The 21,557-nt window shown below is 37.6% G+C and overlaps 1 protein-coding gene across 8 annotated transcripts; it reads right to left on the minus strand.

The window, feature by feature from the left end:
- Nucleotides 1-6,889: 6,889 nt before the first annotated feature.
- Nucleotides 6,890-21,451, minus strand: TEX55 (testis expressed 55). 8 transcript variants are annotated; one of them, XM_077883908.1, is made up of 4 exons: nucleotides 20,225-21,450; nucleotides 19,507-19,653; nucleotides 18,148-18,207; nucleotides 6,890-7,795 (listed from the first exon to the last, which is right to left on the minus strand). In XM_077883908.1, the coding sequence occupies exons 1-4, from the start codon at nucleotides 21,371-21,373 to the stop codon at nucleotides 7,745-7,747; spliced, it is 1,407 nt and encodes a 468-aa protein (XP_077740034.1). In that variant the 5' UTR covers nucleotides 21,374-21,450; the 3' UTR covers nucleotides 6,890-7,744. The 8 variants fall into 8 exon arrangements, with proteins under 8 accessions (XP_077740034.1, XP_077740033.1, XP_077740032.1 ...); XM_077883907.1 differs by having other exon boundaries at nucleotides 18,148-18,210; XM_077883906.1 differs by having other exon boundaries at nucleotides 7,708-8,163; nucleotides 20,225-21,451.
- Nucleotides 21,452-21,557: the final 106 nt, after the last annotated feature.

Genomic DNA, 21,557 nt, shown 5'->3' on the forward strand with positions numbered 1-21,557 from the left:
AGAATTCTAGGTCTTTGTCTTCTTATAAGTACAATTGTGTTTCTCTGCTTTTCTCTTGGAACTTGGCCACCAGCTTTTAAAGAACAGTGAATTAGGTTGTGGCCTCTCTCAATTTGATATTAGTAAGCATATACACTTCTGATTTTTAAAAGTTTTTGTTTATTTTATTAGATATTGGGGGTAGAAAATTCTGTGATGCAGTTTAAAGCTACACGCTTAATCAGAAGGGTCCTAAGAATGTTTAAGAACATAAATCAGACTTTCTGGTTCCCCCCCCTGAAAACAGCTCAGTGGCTTCCTTTTGTGTTCAAGAGTAGGATCCAAGCTCCCCACTGTGGCTTATAAGTCACTCATGTATTCGCCAACTTCATTGGGTACTACTTTCATCCTATCTGTGGTCCAAACACATGGCTTTCACACTTGCCATTCTTGTGAGCAAAAATCCATTGGCCCTAGTGGTTCTGGGCTGCCTCCTCATCATTCTTCAGGTGCAGCTCTGCTCTCACTTCCTCTGAGAAGCCTTTCTTGATGGCCCTTCCTAAAGTAGCCTGCCTGTCCGCTCCACTCTAGTCCCATGCTCTCTTTTATTATTTATTTATTTATTTTTTCCTCGCTCTCTTTTAAACATGTTTTATTTCCTTCGTAAAAATAGGCTGCTATTATCTTATTTGTTGTTTTTCTTCCTCTGCCTTTGCTGCCTTACTGAAACTAGAATAGTTTAAAATGAATGAATGGGCAGCCCCGGTGCCTTAGTGGTTTAGTGCCGACTTCAGCCCAGGGCCTGATCCTGGAGACCCGGGATCGAGTCCACATCAGGCTCCCTGCATGGAGCCTGCTTCTCCCTCTGCCTGTGTCTCTGCCTCTCTCTCTCTCTCTGTCTCTCTCTCTGTGCCTCTCATGAATAAATAAATAAAATCTTTAAAAAATTAAAAAAAAAATGAATGAATGAGTTTCTGAATTGGGAGGTTTAGGGTGAATTAGATCTATTTGTCCTGGGCAGGCAGGGGGTAGGGAGCCCATTGCATTAAATAATGCTTGAGAAGAGCTAAAAGTATCTGACCGAAGTGCCAGTTTTATGAAGGGATCTGCATTTCTTTCTGTATTGCCCTAAATTATTCTCTGCTTTTAAAATATTCATTATTCTATTCTGATAATAAAATGAATGCACACCCATTGCAGAAAATAAAAAACACTTTTCTTCCTTATCCAGTGATAAATACAATATATATTGTGGTGCAGAATCATTCATTCAAGGACTACTTGAGGTATTATTATGCATCAGGCACAGTTCTAGCAGGCATCAAACAGATGAAATCCCTACCCTTATGGCAGTTTTGATCTTCTTTGCATTGCCCCCAACATAATTGGGATCATAACTTATTTAGTCTTCTAAACCAGTTATTTTCACTTACAAAATGGTGCAGACATTTCCCTATGTGATAATTCTACAACATATTTTTAATGTATATATTATATCCTACCATATGAATGCTGTTATATATTTAACTATATCCCAAAGGATATAGATTCAGATTTTCAATTTTTCAGTATTATAAAATAATGTGAATATTCTTATACATACATTTTTAAACACATTTCATTATTTCCTTAGTGTAAATTCCTAGAATTAGAATTTCTGACTAAAGGGCATGTTTGTTTTAAAGTGTTTGGATTCAAAAAGCAAAACAAAACAAAACAAAACAAAGTGTTTGGATTCAGGGCACCTGGAGGGTTCAGTGGTTGAGCGTCTGCCTTTGGCTCAGGGCATGATCCCAGGGTCCTGGGATCGAGTGTCCCATCGGGCTCCCCGCAGGGAGCCTGCTTCTCTCTCTGCCTGTGTCTCTGCCTCTCTCTGTGTCTCTCATGAATGAATAAATAAAATCTTTTTTTTTTTAATAAAGCATTTGGATTCATGTGATCCAATTGAATTCCAAAGAGGTTGTAAAAGGTATATTCCCCACAACAGTGTAAAAAAGGACCCACTTAACTGCACTTTTAGCTAGGTTAGGTGCCATCTTTAAAACATTCTTTGTCTAAAAAATACTTAATTGGTATCTAATTTTTGTTTGATTTCTATTTCTTTGGCTATAAATAAATGTCCCATTCATGTTCTTGGCCTTTTTTGACTGGTTTTAAAAATTGATTTGTGGAACTTGTCATATATTTAGGGTATTGACCTGCCATGTTCACTGCAACCATTACTCTTGCTTAATCATTTACATTTTGCTAACTTTGATACTTTTAAAATATTTCATGTCAATTATACAAATATTTTCCTTAATGATTTTCACCTTTGGCATTATGCTTAAAAGAGGCTCTCCAACTCAAGATTTGTATTTTCCTATTTTATTTCTTTCAGTCTGTCTCTTTCTCTACTTAACTCTTTGTAGGTATATGTATACAGTTACGTATGTATATGTGTGCTATATGACATGGGGTAGATCCAGCTATACTCGTCCAAATAATTAAACAGTAAGTACAGCAACATTAATTGGGTGCATAGAATCTAATTGTATAGATACATCATAATTTATTTGATCAGTCTGTGGCTGGACATTTTTGAGGTTGGAAAAGTTATCCCCACTTTTTTCTCAATATAAAAATTTGACACAAATCTCCCTTATAAATTCTCCAGGCTTAGTGTCATTTCTGGATGTGTAATTTGACTATACGAGTGATTTCATTTTGGAGCAGGTTGGGTGATGACAAGGTGTGGCTCTAGTAGTAGATGACTAAAATGGAGTGTAAAGGTCATTAGAAAGGAGGAGTCCTTTGTTACTCATACATAGCTCACTCTTCCCCCTGGTACCTGCCCACACTGCGTTTGGAGCCTCTGAGGCTCTGCCTGGAAGAGCATCTTCTCCCTCTACTGAGCCACCTTTGTGAGTTTGGAGGTGGAACTTCTGCCCTGGTTTATCTGTCCCGTTTGCTTTCTGTTTTCAGAAATCACAAAAATCTCTGGTTTCTCTCTCTCCTGCTTTGAGTATCAAAATGGATTTACTTAAAAAAAAATTTATTTCTTCATGAGAGACACAGAGACACAGGCAGAGGGAGAAGCAGACTCCTTGTGGGGAGCCTGATGCAGGACTCGGTCCCTAGGACCCCGGGACCATGACCTGAGCCAAAGGCAGTCGCTCAACCACTGAGCCACCTAGATGCCCCAAAATGGATTGACTTCTTTTTGTAAATCTTTCCTGTTAGTTTTTTTTTTTTCCTGTTAGTTTAATGGAGTTTGAGAAAAACCACTTTTTTCTTTTTTAAAACAACATTACAACACAGAATTAGGCAGACAATTCTGCCTACAGGAATCCTCTCTGTTCATAACCACAGGCCACACTACTACTTTCTTTCTCTGATGCCGGTGTACTGCAAATTCTGCTAATGCTACGGAGGAAAAAATAGCCTTTTGAGAGCCTAATAGGGCACTGGCACACTAGTATTGCTTGCCACACATAAAAAGCACAATTTTCTCTGAGTTTTAGCCTTATGTTATTCCCAGACAACTGCCATGATGATTCAAGCACAGAAACACAGATGCCTGGCATCTGTGTAGTAGTGTTCTAGTTTTTCCACAGTTGGCCATACCTCTGTGCACAAAAATATAGCTAGACATATGAGCACAAAAACATGAACACAACTGTACTTATATCCTCATGTATATATATTCACATTGATTACATAAGGGGGAAAGAAGGTAAGTGGAGGAGAGTAACACAGAATAGTAGTCAAGAAATAATATGAGGCTTTATTGTGGAGATCATTTCACCGTAGACACATATATCTATAATCATCACATTGGACACCTTACACAATGTTATATGTCAACTATATCTCAATAAAGCAGGACACACACATGTGCATATGTGGTAAATAATAGGAAGCTAATTGAAAAAAATAAAGCATTTGCAAGAGACCGAAGAGACAAGGGAATTTGTAAAAAAATGGAAGAAATAGGATCATTCTCCTGTAAAGCTCAGGTATTCCTGTTTCCAATGTTTCTGAGTTTCTCCTTCACTCCTCTGTTGTAAGGTGGACTTAAAAATATTAATGTCCACATTTATTCTTTTTTAAATAATAGCTTTATTGATATATAATTCATATACCATAAGATTCACCCTTTTGAAGCATATAATTCAATGGATTTTGGAACACAGTCGTGCACGATCACTACTATCTAATTCCAGCACATTTTCATCACCCCCCAAAGAAACCTCATGTTCATTGCATTCACTCCCCATTACCCGCCCTCCTCTGCCTCTGACATCCACGAATCAACTTCCTATCTCTATGGATTTGCCTATGCTTGACATTTCACATACAAACATGGATAACGTATGGCCTTTGTATCTGGCTTCTTTCACTTGCCAGAATGTTTTCAAGGTTCATCCATGTCATAATCATGGATCAGCACTTCATTCCTTTTTAGAAGTGATATTCCACTGTATACATACATCACATTTTCTTCACTTTGAGTTTTTAAAAAAATTGTGATAAAAAGCACATCACATAAGATCAATGATCATAACCATTTTTTTTTGTTTTTTTTTTTTGTTTTTTTTTTTATTTACTTATGATAGGCACACAGTGAGAGAGAGAGAGGCAGAGACAGGCAGAGGGAGAAGCAGGCTCCATGCACCGGGAGCCCGACGTGGGATTCGATCTTGGATCTCCAGGATCGCGCCCTGGGCCAAAGGCAGGCGCTAAACCACTGAGCCACCCAGGGATCCCTGATCATAACCATTTTTAAACTTACAGTTCAGTGGTATTAAGTACATTCACACTGTTGTGCAGCAGGCCTCTGGAACTTTTCCTCTTGCAAAACAGAAACTTGATGCCTGCTAAACAACTTCCTATTTTCCCTACCCCAGTCCGATAGCCATCATTTTACTTTGTTTCTATGAACTTGTCTGCTTTAGATACCTTATATAAGTGGAATTGTACAATATTTGTCATATTGTGAATGGCTTATTTCACTTAGCATCATGCCCTCAGGGGTGACCTATACTGTAGCATGTGATGGAACTTCCTCCCTTTATAAGACTGAATACTATTCCTTTGTATGTATTTATGATATTTTGCTTATCCATTCATCTGTCGATTAACACATTTTTTTTTTTTTTTGATTAACACATTTTAAAAATCCATTCATCACTTGCTGGGCATCTTCGCTGTCTCCACTTTTTGGTTATTATGCATGCTGTTGGGAACACGTGTGTATGGGTTTTTGTCAGGTCATTTATTTTCAGTTGTTTTGGGTATATACGTACGTGTGGAACTGATGAGTCATATAAGACAACATTTAACTTTTTGAAGAATTGCCATGCTGTTTTCCAAAGTGGCTGCGCCATTTTATGTTCCCACCAACAGTGTGTAGTGTTCTAGTTTTTCCACATCCTTGTCAACACTTGTTATTGTCTTCTTGATTACAGCCATTCTAGTGGGTGTGAAGTGGTAGCTCACCTTGGTTTTGATTTCCATTTCCCTAATGATGAATGATGTTACATTTATTCTTTAAGTGGAAGAGGGGAGGGGAAAATGGCCTAGTTCCTTTACTTTCTGTTACTGTGATATGGCGTGGTGGGGAATGTAGTGAGGGAGGATCATTAGGATTGCTCAGGTAAAACAGAATATTAATGCTGTTGATAATAATAGCACTAAAATAGTAAGAGCTAACAGTAACAGGCACTATTCTGAGTGCTTTTACATGTTATCTCATTTAACACTTGGAACACTCACACCTCCATCTCTCTGTTTTTAAAAAAAGATTTATTTATTCATGAGAGAGAGAGAGATAGAGAGAGGCAGAAGGAGAAGCAGGCTCCCTAAGTCCCAATGTGGGGCTCCATCCCAGAACCCCAGGATCATGACCTAAGCCAAAGGCAGACACTTAACCGACTGAGCCACCCAGGTCCTCTCACACCTCATATGTATAGGAATATCTCCTTCTTCAGAAGAATCCTTGGAGGATTCCTTCAAAGGGGATCCTATCTTTTGATCTCTGGTTGTTCTGACATTTTTCTTCCACGTGGCCATCTGTGTCCTCTCTCAGCCCTACTCCGAAAAGGCCTTCCCTGAGACTCCACTTTCCTTCCTAGCTGACAGCTCATTCCACCTAGATTCTCACCGTTAGTGTTTACTCCGGACCTGGGATTACTTCTTACCACTTAAGGACTAAGAAGTGAATATATTTTTAGCTGACTGATCTTCTCCACTAGACAGCTCTTTTAGCAGAGAGCCCGAGTAACAGAAAGTGAGACCTGATCTACTGTGTTATTCCTTCTTCTTTCAGTCCTGTGTGTTCATACAGGATTATGGGGCCATACCAAGCTCATCCCCTTTGGTCCACTGCCTCACTGCAAAAGTTCAAAATGACAGTTGTGAAATGTATCACAGAAAGCCAATGAGAAGGGCTGAAATGACTGGAGTGGGCTGGCCTGAAGTGTCCTGCTTTGAGAAGTATGTTACAGCTGTCTGGTGTTAGGGCTGGAAGCCAGTGAACTAAATTTAATACTTAATTTCAGACGTTACTGATAACATCCAAGTTTTTGAACACTAATAACTTATGGGTTGTTTTGTTCAACTGACTGATTAATTATAACCTTAGTCACGTCACCAACTTTTCTTGTAAGTTCTTTAGCTTTCACCTGGTTTTGCTAGCGCACAATCAACAGACAAGCTGCTTATCTGAGTGGATGACATTTAGTGAGTTTGAGCCCATGCACATTTTGTGGACAACTGAGCTCTGAAGTTATCTATCAGCAGGAGATTTTTTTGGTATAATTATTAGAAATGAAATTCAGGTATAAAAAAATTGGATTTGTGCTTGACAGTTCAAACAGAAACTTAATTCATTGTAATGCAACCACATAATCACACCGAGACACCAGTATAAAGAATCAAATCTGCTTTAATGTTCAAACAAATATTAAACAACAGGTTCAGCTTACAAAAATAGTATTAGATGATCATCTCAGTTATGATTGCTGGGCAGATACTCTCATATCAGACAGATCATGTTAAGGCTTTTTACTTTTAAATACCAGTTACACTGGTTACACATTCCATACAATGTGGATACTCTTCAGGGGATAAAGGTAATGAGGAAATGTGATTCTCCTCTCCCACAGGTGTGTACATAGTAATATAACATGTTTGAATTCTGTTGTAGGTTAAAAATCAGAGGAGAGCTGTTCTGAGGATTAGATTAAATCCCATCTACTAAGGGCAAAATATAACAGGCAGGGTCAAAGAGGAAAATAGTAAAAATATATCGGAGGTATTAAGAGATGAGAAAAAAGAGATTACAACAACCACTTTCCATTGAGAGAGAGGTAAAAAAAGGCTGTTAAAATTATTTTCCACATATTTTGATTGAAAATTTTATAAATAGCTTGGAGACATGATAGCGTTGTATGCTTTATAAGAGCTATGTATAAATTGTTCATATTAATTTCTTGATCCTCCTTGGGATCTGAGAACCAGTTATTGTGCAGTGCTTTGGAGGAATGAGTACGAAATACCAATACATGGGTAAGTATAACATGTATATATTTTGTATGATTAGTCAGAGGTGTCCATAACTACTATGTAATTTTTGAAGTAGATCTCCTATAGAATTTTACTGAAAAGTTAAGAACACATTTAGGCAAAGTCACTACCAATGACCATTCAAAAATCATTTTTCACAGTAAGAGACAGAACATAGTGTTGATACTGAGAGTTGTAAACAATGTTGAGGAGAAATTCACTCTCTGTAGGTTTCACTTTTGTCTCTGTTTTCTATCATTGCCTGTACCTGAGGAGAATGAAAAAGAATTTTTTTTCCACTTGCAATTTTGGTCAACTTGGAATTTCCATATCTTGTGAAGTTAAAATATACAGAAATTTAAAATATAAAAGTCCTTGTACTGACCTAGTACAAATAATTTAGACTTTGATAAGTCAAAAATACCTGTTGTAATTTCAGGGGAACCATTTAAAACATATTTTTAAAAGATTTGCTTATTTATTTGAGACAGAGAGAGGTAGAGAGAGCAGGGTGGAGGGGCAGGAGATAAAGTGTCAAGCAGAGTCCAAGCTGAGTGCAGAGCCCCATGCAGGGCTCAATCTCGTAACCCTGAGATCACGACCTGAGCCAACACCAAGAGTCAGATGCTTAACCAACTGCGTCAGCCAGGTGTCCCCATTAAAAAATATTAAAAGGAATTATTAGAGCAGTGACTCTATTCTGTATGATACTGTAATTATAGATACATTTCATATATATTTGCCAAAACCTATAGAATTTACAACACAAAGAGAGAATCCTAATGTAAACCATGGACTTTAGTTAATACTAATAATATATCAGTATTAGCTCATCACTGTAAGAAATGTACCATGCCAACTCAAGGTGTCAATCATAGGGGATTCTAGGGGTGGACAATGGGGAAAGGAGAGGGAATAAATGGGAACTCAAGGTACTTTCTGTTTAATTCTTCTGCAAACCTAAAAACTACTCTAAAAATATAGTCTATCAATTTTTGAACTCACCCTAATGGGAAACCAACAAAAAAATTTCAGAATGTATAACTTCTAAACTAATAGAAAAATGGAGTCATAAAAGAAGGCAAAAAGTAGAGGAAAAGAAATGGAAGAAGTAGAACAAATAGCATATGCTTGGACAATAGATGTAAACCCAATTATATCTTTAATAACATCAAATATAAATGGGCTAAAATTAAAATCTTGTCAGGTTTGAATAATGATAAAAACTTATATGCTATTTATAAGAAAGACATCTAAAACTTAAAGACAAAGTAAAGTTAAAAGGATATCATATCATTTAAAAATTGACTAAAATAAATCTGATACAGCTATAACAATAACTGAACAGAGTTGTCAGAGTTCACGATATATCCCTTAATGATAACAAGGTCAAGTAACCAGAAAGTTATAATAATTCTAATTCACACATACCTAATAATATAACCTTTACTACATATACACAGCATACATTAACAGAACTAAAGGAGATAGGCAATCTCACAATCATATCAGCAGACTTGAACAACGTATTTAGCAAACTTGATCTAATGGACATATTCAGAACACTTTCTAATAATTGCAGAATAAAGTTTTTCAACCCTAATTAACTCATTCACGGTTAACAATGTGTTGTATTATAAAGCAAATCAACACATTTCAAAAATTTTAAATCTTGTTTTATGAGTAAAGTGCAATTGACTTAGAAATCATTAACCAAAAGGCAATTAGAAAATCCAGTATTTGATAGTTTATATAAATAATATCCCTAAGCCCTTGAGTTGAAGAAGAAACATAATAAAAATTGGAAACTATTTTGAACTAAAGAAGTGGAAGTACCAAATACTTAAACTTATGGATAAAACCTTAAATGCATATGTTTTATACAAAAAAGTAAGAGCTGCTTCTATATGCAAGAAGAAGCACTTACAAAATGAATTCTGCAAATAACACCTATACACTATGAACAAAAATCAATTGATGTGATTTACCACCTTCATAAAATGAAGCATAAAAATCACATGATTGTCTTAATAGATCCAGAAAAAGCATTTGACAAAATTTAACACCCTCTCATGATTAAAAATTCTCAAAACAGTAAGAAATAGAAGGAAGTCACCTCAACATAATAAAGGCCATCTATGAAAAGCTCACAGCTAACATCATACTCAGTGGTGAAAACCTGAAAGCTATTCCTCTAAGTTCAGGGACAAGAAAACAGACCCCCTCTTGCCATTTGAACATAGTACTGGAAGTCCTAGCCAGAGCAATGAGGCAAGGAAAAGAAATAAAAGGCATCTAAATCAAAAAGGAAGAAGTAAAATCATCGTTTCCACTTAAAATGAATTGCATTTTCTAGTTTTTTTGTAAGAGAAATATTTTAGACCATAGTCTGAATATTGTGAATGGTATGTTGTGTAGATTGACTTCTGTCATTATTTCTCTAATGAATGTTGAAATAGGAAAAAGAATTCTAAAATTCTTATAGAACCACAAAAGACCTTGAATAGCCAAATCAAGCTGGAGAAAGAACAGAGACGGAGGCATCACACTTCTTTATTCCAAAATACATTACCAAGGCACAGTAATAAAAACGATATGGTACCAGAATAAAGACAGATATATAGAACAGAATATAGAGCCCAGAAATAAATCCATACATGCACAGTCAACTGATCTTCAACAGGATGCCAAAGCTACACAGAAGGAAAGGAAACTCTTTTCAACAAATGGTGCTGGGAAAACTTTTTACATACAAAAGAATGAAACTGGATCCTTAATAAAAATAATCAAAATGGAATAAAGACTTAAACATAAGACTTAAAACTGTAAAATTCCTAGAAAATAATGTAGAGGGAAAGCTTCATGACATCGGTCTTGGCAATTATTTCATGGATGTGACACACAAAACATATGCAACAAGAAAAATGAGACTACCCCAAACTAAAAGTCTTCCACACAGCAAAAGAAACAACACAGTGAACAGGAAACTTACAAAATGGGAGAGAATATTTGCAAACCATATATTTGATAGAGGATTAATTCCAAAATATGTTTTGTAACACTGACAACTCAAAAGTAAAAAAAAAAAAAAAAAACAACCTAATTTAAAAATGGACTAACTTAAAAAAGGACTTGAATACACATTCTTCAAAGCAGGCATACAAATGACCAACAGTATATGTATATGAAAAAATATTCAATGTCACTAATCATCAGGGAAATGCAAATCAAAAACCACAACAAGACATCATCCAACACCAGCTGGGATAACTATTACTAAAACAACAAAGACAATAAATGTAGGTAAGGATGTGGAGAAATTTGAACTTTTGCACACTGTTGGTGGGAATGCAAAAAGAATGTAGCCACTATGGAAAAAAATATGGAGAATCCTCAACAAATTAAAAATAGAACCAGAAATTCTAATAATTCTAATAATTGCAGAATAAAGTTTTTCAACCCTAATTAACTCATTCATGGTTAACAATGGGTTGTATCATTGTTAAATTCCACTTCTGGGTTGCTCTATTTATTCAAAAGAATTGAAATCAGGATCTTGAAGAGATATGTTCACTGCAGCATGATTCATAGTAGTCAAGATGTGGAAACAAAATGTCAATCAACAGATAAATGGATAAAGACAATGTGGTATATCCACATAATGAAATACTATTCAGTTTCAAAAAACAACAAAGTTCTGCAATATGTGACAATATGGATGAATAAAGACATTATGCTAAGTAAAATAACCCAGTCACAGAAAGACAAATACTGCATACTACTTACATGAAGTATTTAAAGTACAGATTCATAAAATCAAAGAGTGGTGGTTGCCAGGGGCTAGGAAAAGGGGGAAATGGGAGTTGCTAATTAATGGACATAAAGTCTCAGTTAAGCAAGATCAATAAACTCTAGAGATCTACTATACAACATTGTACCTATATTCAATATAATGTATGATTCACTTAATAACTTGTTAAGAGAACAGATTTAATGTTAAATGTTCTTACCACAATAAAACTTTAAAAATAAATGGAAGAGACAGTGAACAGATGCCAACTCCAAGATGATCCAATGTTGATATTATTAGATAAGCATTTTAAGGTTGTTACTATAGCTGCATTCAATGAAGTAAAGGAAAATATACTGGAAATCAAAGAAAATATAAAATATACCAGAAGATAAATAGCAAATAAAGAAAAGGACCAAACAGAAATTTTAGGACTGAAAAATAAAAAATTCACTGGATGGGCTTAATAGGGAATATAGATGACAGAAGAAAGAGTCATTGAACTTGAAAATAGAGCCAAGAAGTTCTTTGACCTGGAGAACAAGAAAACTTGAAAGAAATGAAGAGAACTTTGGAGAATCTGTGGGATAATATCAAAAGGTCTATCATAAGGTTAATTTGAGTATTGAAAAGAGGGAGAGAGAGAGAGAACAGGACAGGAAAATGTCTGGAGAAACTGTGGCAGACAACTTCCAAAATTTGGTAAAAGATCTAAATTTATAAGATTTAAGCAGTTCAGCTACCCCCCCCCATCATAAATTCCAATGAACATCACGGTAAAACCTCTGGAAACTAAAGAAAATGAGATTATGAAGGCAATTAGAGAAAAATGGCACATTACATATAGGTAACAACAACTTGGATGACTGTGGGTTTCTCATCCAAAAGTATAAAGGCCAGGAAGTAGTGAAACCACATTTTTAAGAGCTGGACAAGTCAGAATTCTATATCCAGCAAAAATGTTCTACAAGAAAGAATAAGTCATAGATTACCAGGTAAAAGAAAACGATAAGAGTATTCTTTACCAGTAGTGCTGCAGTACAAAAAATGCTGGAAGAAAATTTTCAAGTTGAAAGGAAATAATTTCAGAGAGAAACATGGAAATTCACAAATGAAAGAAGAATATTAGAAATAGAAATTATCTGGATAAATGCAAAGATTACTTTTTTTCTCTTGAGTTCCTTAGAACACATATGATTACTTAAAGCCAAAATTATAAATTTATTATAAAAAAAATAAAGCCAAAATTATGGGATGCCTGGTGGCTCAGTGGTTGAGCATCTGCTTTTGGCTCAGGTTGTGACCCTGGGGTCCTGGGATCCTGTGACCCAGGTCTCTGCAGGGAGCCTGCTTCTCCCTCTACCTATGTCTCTGCCTCCCTCTGTGTCTCTTGTGAATAAATGAAATATTTAAAAAATAAAAATAAAGCCAAAATTATTGTCTTGTGAGGGTTTTCACTTATGTAGGAAAGTGATAGACAAATTTAACATAAAAGAATAGATGGGACTAGAGGACTCTATATGATTATAAAGCTTCCTTTTCATGTGTAGTGACACAGTATCAATTTTATACTGTGAAAGGTTAGGGGTATATATTGCAATCCCCAGAGCAAGCACTAAAAAATAAGAGGTATAGCCAACAGCCAATACACAAATTAAAGAAGGATAGTAAAATTATTCAAATAATCCAAGAGAAGGCAATAAAAGTGGAATGGAAGAATAAAAGAGACAAAAGGAAAACAAATAATAAAATGAGAGCTCTAAATTCAACCATATTGATATTTAGGTTAAATACTAAAGACCTAAACCAGGGGTTGGCAGACTTTTTCTGAAAAGAGCTGAATAGTATATTTGAGGCATTGCAGGACACAAACTATCTGCTGCTCCTGCTGCTGAATCTTCCTCCTCCTTCCCCTCTTCTTGTACTTTTCTTCTCCTTCTTCCTCTCCTTTCTCTTCCTCCTTCTCATTCTCTTCCTCTGTCCCCTTCAACCATTGTAAAAGGGCAAAATTTTTCTAACCTTGTGGGCCATTTAAAACCAGGTGGTCCATAATTTGCCTACTCTTGTTCTAAATGGTTCACTTAAAAAGCAGAGCTTATCAGAAAGGATAAGAAAGACCCAATTCTGTGGTATCTACAAGAGGCACAATTTAAATATAAAGCATAGATGGGTTGAAGAAAAGTAGTTGAAAAAATATATACCAAGTAAACTGTAAGATATGAAGGTCGGACTGGCTATATAAATATCAGAGAAAATAGACAAGAGAAAGATGGTCATTCATAATGATAGAAGAGTCAATTAATCAGAAAGACACAATAATCATAAATGCACATATTATCTTACTGTTTTCAGAAAATTTCCTGGCCTTAGCACAGGAAAAGAGAACCCAAAAGGAACTCTGCAGACCTTTGAGTTAAGAAGATGGAGCTGAGATCCTGGGGAAACCAAGACAGTTATAGTTTACAAACCAGAGATGGGAGAATGGCACAGAAAGTGCTCTGGAGATCTGCAGAAGGTCCCTGTCAAGTAAGGTATCCCCTGCATAGACCAGTGCATGTGTGTAAGAAAACTACCAGAGGCCATGGAAAGAACCAAGCGAGGAATAGTGTCTATTACCACCAGTCAAACTGGAAAACCTCATGATTCATGGGTTGAATACTCAAAGAGTCTTGCCTCAGGAGTAGGAAATAATTAGCCCTAGACTGAAAACTCTTCTGTTCCTCTAAAAAAATCTTAAAAGTAAGATCTGAAAAGATCAAGCTGTTTCCAAGTAAATTAGCTGGGCCCCAAAATAAAGTCCAAGAATATTTTACAAAAAAAAAAAAAATCCAGCACCCACCAAAGCAAAATTCATAATATCTTATATGAATTAAAAATTGTCAGGCATATACCTACAACTAATACAATGTTATGTGTAAATTATATCTCAATAAAAAAATTACCAGGCATATAAAGAGGCAGGAAAATTAAAACTGTTATTATAACTATATTCTCTATGTGCAAAAAGTAAAGAAGAGATATCATCACTCTGAAAAGACACAAACTAAACTCCTAGGGGTGTAACTACAGAATTATAATATATGCAGTGAGAAATATACAGACACTTCATTATTATTTTTTTTTTTAAAGATTTTTTTTTTATTTATTTATTCATGATAGTCACAGAGAGAGAGAGAGGCAGAGACACAGGCAGAGGGAGAAGCAGGCTCCATGCACCGGGAGCCCGACGTGGGATTCGATCCCAGGTCTCCAGGATCACGCCCTTGGACAAAGGCAGGCGCCAAACCGCTGCGCCACCCAGGGATCCCCAGACACTTCATTATTAATGCCACTTTAGACATTGTAGAAGGCAAGATTACTAAAGTTGAAGACACAGTGATAGAAAGTATCCAAAATGAGATAAAGAGAGGAAAAATATTTTAATACAGAGAATCAAGTGAGCTGTGAGACAATTTCAAGTGGCCCATTATACGTGTATTTGGAGTTCTTAGAGGAGGAGGCTGGGACAGAAACATCTTTGAAGGAATAGTGGCTGACAAATGTCCAAATAGGATGAAAACCATGAGCCCACAGTTCTTAGAAGTTCAAAGCACCACAGCACAAGAAACATAAAGAAAACTAGAACAATGCTACTGTAAATGAGAGTTGAATTGATCAAAAATACTTTTTTTTAAAAGATTTTATTTATTTATTCATGAGAGAGCAGAGAGAGAGAAAGAGAGAGAGGCAGAGACACAGGCAGAGGGAGAAGCAGGCTCCATCCTGGGACTCCAGGATCACGCCCTGGGCTGAAGGCAGGCATTTTAACTGCTGAGCCACCCAGGTGTCCCTGATCAAAAATACTTTGACAAACTTTCGGACAGCAATCTTTTAAAGCTGAACTTATGTAAATACTCTCTGACTTAGCAATTCCATTTCTAGGTATGAACCCCATAGAATCGCATGTACATATGCACCAAGAGGTAAGGACACAAATGTTCATTTCAGCATTGTTCATAACAACCAAAAGTCTAACTCAGAGTAGAGAATACAGAAATGAAAAGGAATGAATATGCACAAAATGAATGAATCTCATAAACATACTGTTGATCTAAGCAAGCCAGCCCCCAAATAATACATAATATTGATTTTATTTATATAAAAATCTAAAAAAGCCAAACTAATCCAGAAGTCAGAATGGCAGTTATTTTGTGGAAGAGAAGGGTAGTGATTGGAAACAGGCACCATGTGGGATTCTGAGGAGCTGGTAACGTTCTATCTCTTGCCTGATGGGTAGTTTCATGGGTCTATTCAATTAGTGCTAATTAGTCAAGTTGTACAGTTTTGATCTGTGTAATTTTCTGTATGTATGCTCAAAAAGTTTTGTAAATGGAAATAGACATATTTAACTACATTACCAGAATAAGGGAGAAAAATCATGCAATCATCTCAATAGATATAGAAAAATAAGTTGATAAAGTTAATGATACATGATGAAATGACGTCAGAAAAGACTAGATGAGAACTTCCTTAATATGATTAATAGTATCTATAGAATAGTACAAACATCATACTTAATGGTTAAATAGGGAAAAAAAATTTTTTTAAGATCAAGAGCAAGCAAAGTGAACCACTGTAGCTATTAATTCTTACATTAATGCTATTGGAGATCCCTAATTAGTGTACTATTATCAGTCAATATCCCAACAGGAAATAAATGGCACATTCAAAATAGAAGAATTCAATGAAAGTTCATTCAGAAAGGGTTTATTTAAAAGAATTGGGCATAAGAGACTCACAGAAGATAATGCAATAATCCAAAGCCAGCAAAAGTGGAGCTAACTTCTAAATCATGAAGGTCAAGACGGGGGGGACATTACTGGAATTCAGAAACAAAGAGTTAAGCAAAAAGACATCTTGAGAGGAACAGTGCTCACAGACAACTCTAGACCCATCAAAGGGAAAGAGCCAGGGAAGTAAACCGGATCTCACTCTCTTTCCTCCTTCTAATCTTCCTCCAGGGTTTCCCATTGGCTTAACCCAACCAGGAGTCAGAAGGAATGAGAGCCTGTTGATCTAGTCCATATGGATTAGCTACTTTGTAGGGCAGAAAAGAGAAAAAGGTGGATCTGAAGAGGCACACAGAAGATGCATAATAAATGCAATAAGACAAGGGTGAAAACAGGGTAAGGACTGGAAAGCTCAAATAAAACTGTCACTATTTGCAAATGATAGATTGTATATGTAGAAACACCCAAAAACCCAATTTACAAATACATGTTTAGGATTAATAAGTTGAATTTAGTAAGGTTGCCGGATATAAGATCAACAACAACAACAAAATTAGATTTATTTCTATATGCCAGGAATTAGAACCTGAAATTTTAAAAACTTCTATTTACAATTGCATCACAATTATAAAATACCCATGAATAAGTGTATCAGAAATATGTAAAACCTTTGTGCAAATGATGACTGTACTGAGAGAAATTAAAGACCTAAATAAATGCAGAGGATAAAGGATTGGAAATACTCATTGTTTCAAGCCATCCTTTCTTCCCAAATTGATATACAGATTCAGTGCTATCCTAATAAAAATCCCACCAGGGTGCGCTTCTGATTGTGTGTATATAGGTCTGTGACTTGACAAATAACTCTATATTGATACGGGAATGCACAGGCCTAAGAATAAGCAAGATATTTTAAAAGAAAAATAAGATGTGAGGACTTGTTCTGATTGATATTAAGGTTTATTTTAAGGTATACTAACATAAGACAGTCTCATATGGAGCAAGGATAGACAAATATCCCATCAGAATCAAATAAAAAGCAGTGTGGGAGAAAAACCATGAGACACTCAACTCTAGGAAACAAGCTGAGGGTTGCTAGGGGGAGGTAGATGGGGGATGGGGTAATTGGGTGATGGGCATTAAGGAGCGCACGTGATGTGACAAGCACTGGATGTTATATGCAATGGATAAATTATTGAACACTATATCTGAAACTAAGTATGTACTATATATATATTGACTAACTGATTTAAAATTTAAAAAAGATTAACAACAACAAAAAAAAGCAAGGTGGGAGGTATGGTCTTTTCAATAAAAGGTGCTTGTTAATTGGATGTCTGCTTAGGAAAAGAAATGAAACTTGATCCCATATCCCACCCTACACAAAATCAATTCCGAAGTGACTGGACAGTAATGCCAAAGGCAAAATAAACTAAGTTTAACTCTGCCCCCCACCTCCAACCCCGTCCCCACCAAAAAAAAAAAAAAGAAAAAGAAAAAAAGAAAAATCCACAAACTTCTATGAGATAATATAAGGGGTTATGGTCAGGAGTTTAGACTAATGAGACTTCTAAAAGAGGACAGAGGACACCAGAAGTACTAATCATAAATTTAAAAGGTTATTAAATGTTACTGTATCAGAAATAATAATTTCTGTTCATCAAAAGACACTTCTAAGAGATAAAAAGGGAAGGCAGAGAGCAGAAGAAACCTGCAAGCAACACAACAAAGGGCTCATAACCTTCTAGAACATGCGTAAAATCATGACAAATGAGTAAGAAAAGGACAAAAAATCCCATAGAAAAATAAGTATTTCCCAATGGCCACTACACAAATGAGAAGGTATGCAGCTGCCTTAGTAAAAGCAGATTGAAGCTGCAGAGATTACCAGTCATCCATCAGTGTGGCTAATGCTAAAAAGACATTAGCATTCAACACTTTAAAAATGCTCACTTCGTGATAACCCATGGAGTTGTACTTGTTTTGTTTTGTATGCATGTACATGTGCTGTATTTTATAATAAACAGAATTAAAACTTGTTCTCTTTCTCCTATGACATACCTGGCCCAGCATAAAACTGAGGGGGTCTTCTGGCTTTTCAAAGACTAAGTTTTCAGTGATCTGCTGAGAGAGAGCATAAGGCATCACGTTATGGTTCTGAACTAAAGTTATATGGTCAGTTCTAGCTGAAGTCATCTCTTGCACTAACCTAGCACCGCAGCCTTTTAAAGAAATTCACGGACCTCTACAAAGTGACAAATTGCTTTCTTACTATTGATAAGATTAGGCAAAAGATATAGAGCAGGGTTAATGAATAAAATCGTTCATCTCTGTTTTATATGAGGAACCCGAGATTCACTGAAGTTAATTAACTTTCTTCAAATCACAAAGATGAGAATTGGCAAAGTTAGGCTGGAGCTCTGGGTTAACAGGTTGCATAATCTGTGCTCTCACCTCAATACTCTACTTCTTTAAACTTTAACTTTTCTAGTTTAAATGTGTTTTTTTTTTTTCCAGTTTAAATGTTTTGAGGTGGGCCATTCTCATTTTACACCTTTCTAACCACAAAGTTACTACTTGTACATACACATGCATTGCTGGGTAATAATATTAACATAAAAATAAACATGTCAGGCAAACAAAACCCACCAAACAACAAAGAGGTCATAAATGTAATCACTTCTTATAATTCTATATTGAGCACGGAAATAGCATACTTTCAAGGAGGTTCCAGCCCCATATCCTGTGGTCAATAATATTTGTAATTTCAAGAATTAAAAGCAACTTTTAACTACTTCTTTTTCTCCCTAAAGAATACAGGCTTTTAGGTGGTCAGATTGGTCATCTTTTGAAAGTATTATATTGCTGCCTGAAAAAACTTTTTTTCCTCTCCTTTTCAATTGACAATATTTTGTCCTTCCCTCCCAGTCTGGCTCAAGCTTTAACCCTTGGCCAAGTTTTTCCCTATCAGTTACCCTGTCTGATCCCTAATCCCTCTGAAGGGCTTCATATCACACTAAGTAGCATTTCTTGGTGTTTGCTTTTTAAATTTTATTTATTTATTTGAAAGAGAGAGAGAGATTGAACGCATGAGTGGGGAGAGGAACAGAGGGAGAGGGAGAAGCAGGCTCTCCACTGTGCAGGCATCCCTACACAGGGCTGGATCCTGAGATCATGACCTGAGCTGAAGGCAGACCCTAAACCGACTGAGTTCCCTCAAGCCCCGCCCCCTTTCTTTGGTGTTTATCATTTACTACTTTTGGTTAATATCTCTCAGTGCACTTACTTCTCAATGAGATTATAATGCTTTTATAACAAAGGCCCATTCTTGTACCTCTAAAAGCCAGGTCCAAGTTTGTTTTTTTTAACATTGTAATTACTGTAAAACTCACTCTTAAAGAATGAGGTTGAGAGGTTTACCTGGAATATCTGCAGAATGTGGTGCTTCTCCATGTATCGTAGTGAAACTTGATAGGGATCTTCATATACAATAGGAGGGAACTGCCTCCTGTAAGTTTGATTGTATCCAAAAGATTTCCTTCCTCCTTGGTATTCTGAAATCTCATCCTGAAATAGAAATATTCCCCCCAGAGTCTTTTTAATTAATAAAAAGCCCCAGGAAGTTTTGTCGTAATTGTTGCCCTTATCAGTGGCACCTGGTGTTGATGGGACCTGAACACCATGAGTTGGAGGAAAGACACACTATCATGACAAATCTGACTGATCCTCCTGGCAATGTAATGCACCTTGAGTCCCGGGAGATACCTTATGCATCTCTAATCTACTTCAAATACTTTTCTCTTCACAGGGATCTCCAAAAGACTCCAGATTCCTCTCCTTTGCTAGAAGCCCAGAGAGGGGAAATGACTTAGGAAAGCAACAGAACCAGGACTTGAACCCTGAATCCTGGCTCATTCGTCCCTCCTGAATGGCTTTCCTGTAACAGAGAGGGCAACACATCTCCCACCCTTCTCCTGCCTTTCCTGAATCTCCTGACTTCCTGACTAAACTATAACGTGTTGGTTTATTCCTCATCTTTGATCCAACATGTGCCTTCTCCCCGCCCCCATACTACCAAACAGGCCCTTGGCTTGGCCTCCAGTGTCCCTGGTGGTCATCAAATGCCCCTTTAACCTACAGGCTTGGTTTCTGCGGCTTCAGTTTTTTCTCGACTTATATAGTCCAACTTGGATGAGATACAGGGGAATCTTTGGGAGTAGAATTGGTCTTTTGCTTGCAAATTATTGGTGAATCTGGCATCACAGGCATCCAATCCTTTCAGACCGGTTACACTTTCAGTGTCAGATTCAGCTGAAGTCCAGGAATTGTCTCGGTCTATTTCTTCCGTCTCAAATTTGCAGGGTTCTACTCTGGGTTCAGGCTCTTTGTATTCCTTACTGTAACCCAGTTGTCTAAATATTTTGTCATCATACGGGCCGGGTGCTCCATAGTCAGCCAGGTAGTCTTCTTTGTGATTCTCTCCATCCATTAAGGGGTCAGCCTGGTCATTGCCGTCATCCTTGTCAGCTGCAAGGTGCTCAGCACTATGGGCTTGCTCAGCTGCTTGCTCTTCAACTAGCTCAGGGGCTTCCTCATCCACGTCTGGGTAGGTCTTTATAAGCGTTCTGGGGTCACCTTGGGTAGACGGTCTATGACCAGTCTTTTCAGAAGTTCTTCGCTCAACCAGTCCAGACAATCTGCTGCCAATCTGTTCAGAAGTTCTTCGGTCATCCTGGCTGGACGTTCTGTGGCCAACCTGTTCGGGGGCTCCTTGCTCAGGTGCAACAGGGCTTCTGCCGACGACCTGCTCAGAAGTTCTCTGGCTGGTCTGGGTAGACGGTCCGTGGTTAATCTGCTTGTAGGCTCTTCGTTCAGTCTGGCTGGACCTCCTGCTGTCGGTCTGCCCGGAAGCTCGTCCCTCGGCCTGGCTGGACCGTCTGTGTTCCATCTGTCCATCAGTTCTTTGTTCCAGCGGAAGAAACATCTGGCTGTTAGTCTCTTGAGCACCCCCAGGGCCGGTCTGGCTGGACGTGGTGCCATGCATCTGTCCGTGCGCTCTTCGGTCACCCTGATCAGATGCCTGGCGCCCAGGGGGTTCGGACACCCTGCGGTCAGTCTGTCCAGACATTCCCTGCGCAGCCTGCTCAGCCGTTCTGGGGTCAGTCTGCTCATCTACCTCTTCTTCATCCTGGTCCCGCCAGGTGTCTTGCTGGCCATCTGTGCGGCTGTCATCTGGGGACTTGGCTGTGCTCTCGGGACCCAAGGATTCTGCGGGAGGTTCTTCCATGATCCGCACTCTGCACCCCCGCCCCCCCCCGCTGGCGGGTCTAGGAGGCCGGAAGTCGCGGGGCGGGGCGGGGCTGGTCTCCTAGGTGACGTCGCGCCCACGGGCTTTGTTCCGCCCCCAGGGCGCCTGCTCTTCCGGTGCGCGTGCGCAGAGGCGGCTTGCGCCCCGCACGCGGGAAGAGCGC

This window comes from Canis aureus, chromosome 35, assembly GCF_053574225.1.
Source record: "Canis aureus isolate CA01 chromosome 35, VMU_Caureus_v.1.0, whole genome shotgun sequence".
Classification (NCBI taxonomy): Eukaryota; Metazoa; Chordata; class Mammalia; order Carnivora; family Canidae; genus Canis; species Canis aureus.

What these genes read in the sequence shown, in the direction of transcription:
- TEX55 (XM_077883903.1), bottom strand. Translation starts at nt 21,373, where the DNA reads ATGGAAGAACCTCCCGCAGAATCCTTGGGTCCCGAGAGCACAGCCAAG. An exon ending in AAGCCGCAGAAACCAAGCCT is followed by an intron (nt 19,654 to 20,224) that starts GTAGGTTAAAGG and finishes TTTCTATTTCAG; the next exon opens with GATGAGATTTCAGAATACCA. An exon ending in TCAGTTTTATGCTGGGCCAG is followed by an intron (nt 10,221 to 18,147) that starts GTATGTCATAGG and finishes CCTTCTGTGTAG; the next exon opens with CTTTGGCATCCTGTTGAAGA.